The sequence below is a fragment of the Exserohilum turcica genome (genome assembly GCF_000359705.1).
Source record: "Exserohilum turcica Et28A unplaced genomic scaffold SETTUscaffold_16, whole genome shotgun sequence".
NCBI lineage: Eukaryota > Fungi > Ascomycota > Dothideomycetes > Pleosporales > Pleosporaceae > Exserohilum > Exserohilum turcicum.
In genome coordinates, this window is record NW_007359981.1 from 1020043 (window position 1) to 1030042 (window position 10000).

Genomic DNA, 10000 nt, shown 5'->3' on the forward strand with positions numbered 1-10000 from the left:
CCTATAGCCTTAAAGGCGTTTAGAATAGTTATTTTCTTAAAGGAGGCCTGCTAGGCTATATAAAAGAGAGGGAAGAACTCCCTTTTACTTATTAACGTTAGCCCTTGACTCCTATCTATAAAGGTAGAAACCTCGTTTAAGTACGCTATTAAGTGTAACGGCGCAGGTAAGGCAGGTCGGATCTGTTTCGGTCGTAGGATCACTCAGAGGCATATGGGAGTGCGTGGGATCACAAAGAGCCTAGATTCAACAAGCCACCTATAGGCCTTGTACGAAAGGATATCAAAAGTCTACAGAGCTAGCTACAGGGAGTGTCTCAATATATACCTATCCTAGTCGGGTCCGAATTCGGATCCGACCTCGGGCGAATGGCTGATGAAGGGCGGCAGGTACTTCCTCCGATCCGGCTCTGGGATTGGCTCAATACTTGGCGAAGTTGTAACATCGTTACATTAAGAGAGGCTTAAACATGCTAACGTTAAGAGGCTATAGTGTGTAGGTTAAGTAAGGAGGATAGACTATAAGGAGGATCTTATTTTAATCACAATAATTAATAAAATCTATTATAAGGTAAGATCTATAGCTATTAAGGATAAGTAGTCGGTAGGAGGAGCGTGCCTTTGCCTTTGTACTGCGATTAAACACCTATTGCAGCCACGCGAGTCCTATCTTATTGTTCGTCTAGCTAGAAGAAGAGGAGGATAGTCGTATTTAGTGTATATTAGGATTAAGGGCCTGCAGCTAGGTGTCCTATATCAATCCTAAGGCTAACTGATATATTAGGGCAGGCTCGAGGTGGGATCCGTTAGCGCAGATACACGCTAGGAGCGTTACCTACTGCTGTAAGCTATTCTGTATAGTAATCCTCTCTTTAATACCTTTATACAAGGCCTTACTAAAGATCCTTCTTAATTAACTAATAATACTTAGCATAAAGCCCTTCTTATCTATATTGTAGATATAACGCGCTTTAACCTAATACTATCTAATCTTATCGCCTAGGAGGCTAAAGTAGAGGCTATACTTGCTTCTTAAATCTACTTTGTGGCGATAGTTATCAAGGCCTGCTGCCTACCTTAAAATAAGCTAATTAGGATAGCGCTAAATAAAGCGACTAACCTAGTGTACTCTAACCTCTATCTTAGCGATCTGCGAGGCAAAATTGCGTATTATTAACTAAGTAAGTAGTAAGCTTCTATCTATTATTTAATTAATATAAGCAATTAGGGCCTACTCCTGCTGTAGGTAGAAAAGCTATCGTTTTTCCACCTATTGCGCGCGAGGAGTATAGGCCTTAGTGTCTTTAAGTAAGCGTAGATTAAACAATACTATATTTATTTACAATATCTATATACGAAAAAGGGTTACTAGGCTCTAGGGCATTAATAGCTGCAAGCGCAGCCTCAATATTAGCTATGGTGGTGGAGATACGACGCCTTGAGGCAGAGGTGTCTACTAGGGTGCGCGCGCACTTTGTGGTCGCGCGCACTTTGTGGTGGGGCTAGTTATATAGTTGTAATTGCAAAAAAAAAATAAAATTACATGCGCACATGTGACGAAACTGAGAAATAAAAACGCCTAGCCGGTAATGGGAAACCCCGTTTGCATTGTCATGTCACACATGTCTCACTCCCGGACTAAGCACCTGGACTGAATGAAACGAGTATGTTAATTGTTAATTGCTAATTGCTGATTGCTGAATTCTCTTCCGGCTCCGTCCATGGTTACGCTAGCTATGCTGCAAGTCTTTGTTCATGCTTCTATATGCTTATTATTACACTCTACCAGCTGCCTGATGCCTGATGCCTGATGCCTGATGGTGCACGCCCAAATCAAGGAAATCAAATTTGATTGCAGAATGGGGCATGGCATCTGAGATAATTAAAACAAAAAAAATACGCTATGTACTATGTACTATGTACTACGTCTTTGTTGCTGGAAAGGAAATGAAGGAGATGGGAAGAAAGAAAATGGAAGGGAAGAAAAAAAAAGTGTGCATGTAGGATGTGCTTCTAGGGAATAGTAAGTAAGTAAGTAAGTAAGTAAGGAAGGAAGGAAGGAAGGAAGGAAGGAAGGAAGGAAGGAAGGAAGGAAGGAAGGAAGCACGATTGTCAGGTTCCTTGTCTTTGTTCCTGATATTCTTCTTCATCTTCATCTACATCTCACGAAATGAAAAAAAAAGAAAACCAAAAAAAAACAATCAAATCAAATCAAAAAAAAGACAAAGATGATGAATGCACAAAAAAACGTGAGGGAGAAGAAAAGTAAAATTTCATACTCTTACATATCACACACAGTATACACTTCCCCATTACCTCTCTACACTACGTCTCGCAGAATTAGGACTAGCCTCACGCTCACGCTCACGCTCACGGCGCGAAACAGCAGCAGAAGCAGTAGCGGTATGACTAGGCGGACCCCGAAAACTCGGCTGCTTGAACATATGCCTATTCAACTGCGCAGCACCAGCACCAGCACCAGGCTGTGTGGTAGTAGTAGTAGTAGCGCGACGCAGCAAGGGACTAGGCGACGAAGCGTTTCCAAGGCCCATCGATCTCCCATTTGCATATGCAGGCGAGGAACTCGGGATGATTGTAGACGAAGGCGAGTGAATCGGGGTACCAGGGCGCGATCTCGGGAGCGTAGAAATAGGCGTAGAAGAGCGACGTGCAACAGGGTACCCCTCGTAATCGAATTCAGAAGTCCCGTCGTCGTTACCAACATGTGCATCGGGGTCGGCCTCGTGCAACTCGTGCTCGAGGTACTCTTCGCCGCGGCGCTTGATGGGGCTTTCGTCGTAGGGATCAAAGCCGACGCGTAGGCGGGCTTCGCGGCGGACGCGGCGCCGCATTTCGGCGTCGCCGCCGGCGCCGACGGTGCTGCTGTCTGAGAGGAAGAAGTTGAGGAATTCGTCGGGGATGGCCAGGTGTGAGGATTGCTGGAATTGCTGGAGCGCTGTGAGGCGGATGAGCATTTCGAGTAGGGAGAGCGACGTTTTGATCGCGGGCAGACTGGTGGTGCTGGGTGAGGCGTAAGGGGCGGGTGCGGACGTCTTTTCCGGTGAGGACATGATTTGGTTGTTGGGAGTGGGTTTGGGCGAGCAGGATGGCGTGTCTGGTCGGAGATTGAGGTTGGAGAAGCGGTTGAGGAATGAGGAGGAGTGGGATCGGTCGTTGGGTGTAGGGCGGCCGGTGGGGGTGGGCGACGAGACGCTTTCTTCTACGTCTTCGGTGTCGTCGATTTCAGAGTCACTGCTCGGGTCCTCGGTGTACACTTCAAATGCCATCCATTCAAGATCCAGTGTAGGAGGAAGACGCCAGGGATATGCTGGCTGCTCTGGTTCTTCTGGTGCTGCGGGCTCTGGGTTTGGCGTCAGTTCGCGTCGTAGTTGCTCTTCTAGTTGGCTTTGCTCGAGATCTGATTCATCGCCAACAGTGTGAGAATCATCCGACTCGTAATCCGTCTCTGTGTCTCGCTCCATCATGCGGCGTGGAGGTGCTGCATTGACGTCCCTCTTCAAGAGTAAGATTGGATTGTTGCTCTCGCCATCGGCGCCAATGTTGAGGATCTTGCCTGTGTCGGCATAAAAGATTTTGGAAATTTCATGGATGGGTATGATTTCCCGCACGCCTGCCTGGCTAATGCCATCATAAGGCTCTGGACGCGGCTCTCCGTCTTCGTAGTCGTGCATGCGGCCGTCGTCTAAATCCTCGACGATGAGAAGCTGGTAGGCAAACTCTTGTATTACGCTGTCAGACGGTATGTGAGCGTGGTTGGCCTCTTGGGCTCGGCTACTATCCTGTCCAAACGGAGTAGGATAGTCATAGACATTGTCCAGTGGTACCCGCATAAGCGTGACACGCGCCTTGTGCATGACCTCTTTCCAAGTAGTCTCTCGCAAGTCTTCTTCATGGGGTCGGTTTGCATGGCCTGAAAACAACATGTACAAAGACAGGGTGAATGTTGGTCCGATCTGCTGGGCTCTCGGCTTGGATGCGCAATATTGCATGTCACCGGAAGTAAGAAAGGTACTGGCTTGTAAAAGTCGTGACGGCGACACTGTAGCTGGGAGGGTGGTGGAGAGGTTGACGCCTGAAGTGGTAATGGCGAGGTTGATAAGAGGCACTGCATCTTCGATGCGCTCCAGCAGCCTCTTCATCTCGCCGATGATGACTTTGAGTTCCATGTTGTTTTGGTCTCGTGACTTTGCTCTCGAGCTCCCTCTCCTAGTAAGCTGCTCCTCGGCTACGGCCTTCTCGACCCGACTGCCTAGCGTCTGGATGTCCCAACGCAGCGACTTGGTCAGTCCCACGGCAGACTCAAGCGACGTGTTTCCACGTGCTGCGATCAGTTCAATCATGTCGATGGCGGGCGAGATGATCTTGATCTTGGAGTCTAGCCGGATCTGCAGCGCGGCCAGTTCCTGTTTCTCCTGGCCATCGACAGTCCTCATGAGGCGGCCGCATTGCTTGAGCGCATAGTGGCTGGTGATGGCTATGCCGCTTCGGATGGCATAGCTCATTGCCTGCTGGGTGACCTGTTCCGTCGTCAGCCTGCTGCAAGGAGAAAGGCCATGTGACTGGTGTACGAAGAATCACAGCCGGCATACCTTTGAGAGGAGGACGTCCATGTCGACCAATGACGAGCTTGGTCTAGATGGCTGAGATGGTTATATGGGCACAGCGAGCGACTGGGCCGGGAGCAGCAACCCGAACATGAACTCGCGGGCGATAAGTATGGGTGCCCGAGAGACAAAGAGTCAAGCTGTGGCGACGTGCCAAAGAAACGAACAGGCCTGAAACCCGGTTGCATAAAGAATGGGCTGCTTGTTTGCCTCTGCCTCTGCCTCTGCGAGGGCGCCCTGGCCAATGTTAGGCAGCGAGGGCGGGCCACACTTGAGTCAGCCCCACTCAGCCACTCAGAGCGACCCCGCCAAATCCGTGCGTGGGCATCAACGACACGGCAACATTTTCACTTTTCGCCGACGACACTCGACCGCAGCGTATATAGCCCGCACGCTGCTCCACGCCTCCCCGCCCGCTACACGGCCCCTCTTTACGTGACTCGCTTTTTGCCTCGCCCCAGCCAGCGCATACCCCTCCCCACGAACCACACCCCCCGCGCGCCCTCAGCCTTGGGCTCGCCTCCATCACAGCCTTTCTCGTCCATTCCGCCAGCGCTCTCAACATGGCTGACAGCTGGGAGCAAGAGGAGGAGAGGCTCTCGCAGCAGGCCCAGGGCATGAACCTGAACAGTGCGCCCACCTTCACCCCCGGAGCGCAGTCGTTCCAGCCTGGCGCCAGCTCGTTTGTGCCAGGCCAGCCCTACGGCGGCTACCAGAACTACAACCAGTATGGCCAGCAGCAATACGGCGGATACAACCAGTACGGCCAGGGCCAATACTACCAGCCCCAGCAGGGTTACCCTCAGTATGGCCAGCAATATGGCCAGCAGCAGGGCTACCCCAACTACGGACAGTACCAGTCTCAGCAGAACTTCCAGCCCCAGCAGCAACAAGGCCAGGCCCAGGTGCGGATAGCGAAGCGAGGAGATGCCGACGTGACGGGCTCAGAGAGCGCCGCCCCCGCCCCCGCAGCTGAGACCAAGAAGGAGGCGCCCAAGGCAAAGGTGCTGTCCATTGGCGGCGACAGCGCTCCCAAGGCCAAGGTCCTATCCATTGGCGGAGACGCTGCTGCTCCCAAGGTCGAGAAGGCGGGTGGTACCAAGGTCCTCAGTCTTGGAACACCCGGCGCTCCATCAGCGGCGAAAGAGAAGGCAGACAAGGAGAAGAACACCATTGATGCTGGAACAAAGGTTACGGCCGCCAAGGCGATCGAGAAGACGGGAGAACCCACTCCTGCCTCGGCAGGCTCTGGACGCACGTCACCAACGCCTTCGTCGGGTCGCAACAGCCCAACCCCCAAGGAGAAGGCTGCTGAAAAGGCCATTGCCAAGCAACAAGAGGTCGAAAACGAGATAGCTGAGGTCGACGATGCGACTCTGGCCGAGATATACGGCAAGGAGCACGTCAACATCATCTTCTTGGGTCACGTTGACGCAGGAAAGTCTACCCTAGGTGGCAGTATCCTCATTTCCACTGGCATGGTCGACGAGCGAACCCTCGACAAGTACAAGAAGGAGGCCAAGGATGCTGGTCGAGAAACCTGGTACATTTCATGGGCGCTCGATTTGAACAAGGAGGAGCGACAGCAGGGTAAGACTATTGAAGTCGGCAGAGGATTCTTCGAGACAGAGAAGCGAAGATACTCCATTCTGGATGCCCCGGGCCACAAGACGTATGTTCCCAACATGATCAGTGGTGCTTCGCAAGCAGATGTTGGTATCCTTGTCATTTCTGCTCGAAAGGGAGAGTACGAGACTGGGTTCGAGAAGGGCGGTCAAACCCGAGAGCACGCCATGCTGGCCAAGACGCAGGGTGTGAACAAGATTCTCATCGTCGTCAACAAGATGGACGACCCCACTGTCGAGTGGTCCGAGGACCGATTCAAGGAATGCACAACGAAGGTTGTAGCCTTCTTGAAGGGTCTCGGATACAACCCAAAGACAGACATCAGCATGATGCCTGTCAGCGCCCAGACTTTCACCGGTATCAAGACCCGTGTGCCCAAGGTAGGAAGAAAGGAAAATGATTCCTGGAGCTGCACTGACTTTGTTGCTTAGGAACTAGCACCATGGTACGATGGTCCATCTCTACTTGAGTACCTAGATAGCATGCAGGCCCTTGAGCGCAAGCTTAACGCTCCCTTCATGATGCCCATTGCCGCCAAGTACAAGGATATGGGCACCATGATCGAAGGAAAGATCGAGTCTGGTATCATCAAGAAGGAGAATAAGTAAGTTGTTCATAGAGGATTTGGCGAGGCATACTGACTCTGTGAAGGTACCTCATGATGCCCAACCGACAAGTCATCCACATCTCGGCTCTGTTTGGCGAGCAAGAAGAGGAAATTCCTGGTGCGGCTTGCGGTGACCAGATTCGTGTACGAATCCGAGGTGTAGAAGAAGAAGACATTCTGCCGGTAAGCAAATCGTGAGTTTCTATGGTTGTATTTGAAGCTGACGATAAATTTGTAGGGCTACGTTCTTTGCTCACCAAAGCGCCCCGTTCACTGCGTGTCTCAGTTCGAGGCCCAGGTTGTACTCCTGGATATCAAGTCCATCTTGACTGCTGGTTTCAACTGTGTGCTACACGTCCACGCTGCGCAAGAAGAGGTCACCATCAGCGCACTGCTGCACAAGCTCGAAAAGGGCACCGGAAGACGGTCCAAGAAAGCGCCCGGTTTCGCGACAAAGGGCATGAGCATCATTGCCAGATTGCAAATCACTGGAGCGGCTGGAAGCATCTGTGTTGAACGCTTCGAAGACTACCCCCAGCTTGGTCGTTTCACTCTCCGTGACCAGGGTCAGACGATTGCGATTGGAAAGATCACCAAGCTTATCACGGATGCAGATGCTTAAGTCCCCCGGCGGTATAGGTTAGAGGAAAAGGCGGGAAAAGATTGGGACTACAGGCGGTACGACTCTCGGCTCTGAGCACTACGCGGCATGAGGGTTGGATGGCGTCACGGGTGCGAGAACAGCATAGACCTATCATCTAAAAGAATATGATTGCGAAAACGTTCAATCTTGGTACGACGATCCCTGTATGCTCACGCACTCGATTTGGAAATATGCATGCATCCAAAGTCGTGTTATGCGGCTATTGCACATTCGGCCCTAATCGCGTCTCAGAGAGACAAGCCTTTTAGTGCTGCAATCCACGACAACCTTAATTAATTTCCATGTCTGGTAATATACTCTTGAGCCTCCCATTTAGGCTTCGAGGGCGACAGCGTCATCAAATCGCGCATTTTATTGATTTGGGTGACGTCACATGCTACGGCCTAACGACGATGCAGGACGCAGTCAGCAGACGCGACGGAAGACCGGGGCTGCTTCATTATCTCATAAATCAGACGCTCCGCCTACAACGCTAGTTTAACACTAACGCCTAGCGTCCCTACTAAAAATTTTATCAACTTCTAGGCTAATTATCTACAATTATATAAAATAACTATAAAAGTATAAGTAAAGTATTTAGAAATTGTTAGTTTTTACTTTAGTAATAATTAAACTAGATAACTACTAAAAATTTTATTATAAATTTATTAATACTTTACTACTACTTGAAAATATAGTATTTTTTTCAACTTATTTCAAAGTATGAGTATTTTTTATTTATTATATATAAATAAATAATAATAATGATATTATAGTAACTATAAAGGACTTTTTTAAAGCTAAAAATATATAAATATAAATGTTACGTATGTAACGGGCTGAACGCCCTTTAGATAGCTCCTCGATGGAATCTCGGTCAAGCAGCAGACGCCAGGTCTTACTCTGCAACCCGGCATCTGTGCGAGGCCTGAGCGGCGCCCAGACGACGCGCTTAGACACTTAGTGCAACCTTTCTCTGACAAGTAAATAAACACCACGCAAGTAGACTCTATAGCTCTCTATTAAATACAACCTCTTGTATACCTCGCGATTGCTCCCTAGAGCGCAGCCCCTTACATTTTGTATTTAATCCCAATTAGACATAAGCCTTAGGCGGACTATCTTCTAACTAAGTTTTAGAGCGTGTTGTTAGTGCGAGCTAGTAATATAGAGTTAGTGCTGCAATAGGTACGAAAGGCCTTTAGTGCAGCGAGAAGGTAGACTATCGCAAGACAGTACACCTAGGGCAGAGCTTCGCAGGAAGTTCAGCCGTGAGAGACAGTAGGCGATTTAGTCGCCCAGGACCTGTCTAGGAAGTCCTACCATGTCTTGGAAAGCCAAGCCGTAGGCGCAACGTCGCGTGATAAACTACCTAAAGGCCACTCAGGCCTAGCGTATAGTTAGCTAGAAGCGGACGTTGTAGTAAGAAGTCCTGTCGATCCTCTATCGGACGGGGTGCAGGCCGTGCGATTACTCTCAATCGGAGACGAGATCCCACGAGCGAGACGGCAAGACGCGAGTCTTCCTAGGGACGCGACACAACAGCAGCTAAACGCTGTTTAGAACTGGCTAGAAGAGAAGTACGGCCAAAGGTAAGCCCTACTAGTCCTCACTAACAAGGAGTAGGCCGCAGTCAAGGACTGCGCGAGTAGATCGAAGGACGATTAGAAGCCCTGTACACTGGCAGGCAAAGACAAAAGACGTCTGAAGACGAATTAGACAATGGAGGCCAACGCTCCTAACTTGAACGTTGAAGAGCTAGCGGCTTACGCCACCACTAAGAGCTAGGCAGGAGTCCCGGACGAAGAGATCCTGCGTGAGATCACGCAGATGCTGAGAGAGGACGGATGGAAGGAAGCAGCGATTGGGCCAACGATCGAAGCAGTCGTTAAGCGATCATCAGTCGTAGGGGGGAAGGGCTCACCAAGGCAGGAGGGCTCACCGAAAGCTAATTAGAACGCCGTGGCCCAAGTAATGGAGCAGATGATGCAGCTGCTTAGCCCAATGGCTAGTCGCCTAGAGGCACTTGAGAGGAACCAAGCCGAAGGACGTTTGGAGTCATCCCCAAGAGTCGACACTCCTCTACCACCACTAACAACAGTCGCCAAGCTAGCAGCCCGCAAGAATAAGTTTCCCGACCTAGAGCGTTTTAATAGGACACGTAATAACTACCTAGGTTAGAAATTTGAGTGCGAAGGGAAGCTAGAGTACGACTACGCTATGTTCCCAACAGAGGACGCAAAGGTCCAATACGTGCTTAGTCAAACGAAGGGCAAAGCAAACCAGGTCCTTCTTCCCTAGGTGCTTGAGAATAAGGAACGAACTATGGCCGGCCTATAGGAGCACATGGATACTCACTTCTAAGACGTGCACTAGCAGCAGCGTGCGCTAAACAAGCTTCAGCACTTAAAGCAAGGACGACGACCAATACGCGACTATGTCTTGGAGTTCAACCAGCTTCGCGTAGAGTCCTAACAGCAGTTTAGCCTAGCAGTAGCTT

General features: G+C 50.2%; 2 protein-coding genes across 2 annotated transcripts; one reads left to right on the forward strand and one right to left on the reverse strand.

The window, feature by feature from the left end:
• Positions 1–2293: 2293 nt before the first annotated feature.
• Positions 2294–4764, reverse strand: SETTUDRAFT_149893 (uncharacterized protein). The gene is made up of 2 exons (XM_008026150.1): positions 4610–4764; positions 2294–4537 (listed from the first exon to the last, which is right to left on the reverse strand). Exons 1-2 carry the CDS (start codon positions 4628–4630, stop codon positions 2312–2314), a joined length of 2247 nt encoding a protein of 748 aa, XP_008024341.1. The 5' UTR covers positions 4631–4764; the 3' UTR covers positions 2294–2311.
• A 325-nt stretch (positions 4765–5089) lies between these two features.
• On the forward strand, positions 5090–7640 carry SETTUDRAFT_168686 (uncharacterized protein). The gene is made up of 4 exons (XM_008026151.1): positions 5090–6630; positions 6682–6854; positions 6902–7040; positions 7096–7640. Exons 1-4 carry the CDS (start codon positions 5188–5190, stop codon positions 7477–7479), a joined length of 2139 nt encoding a protein of 712 aa, XP_008024342.1. The 5' UTR covers positions 5090–5187; the 3' UTR covers positions 7480–7640.
• The last annotated feature ends 2360 nt before the right edge of the window (positions 7641–10000 follow it).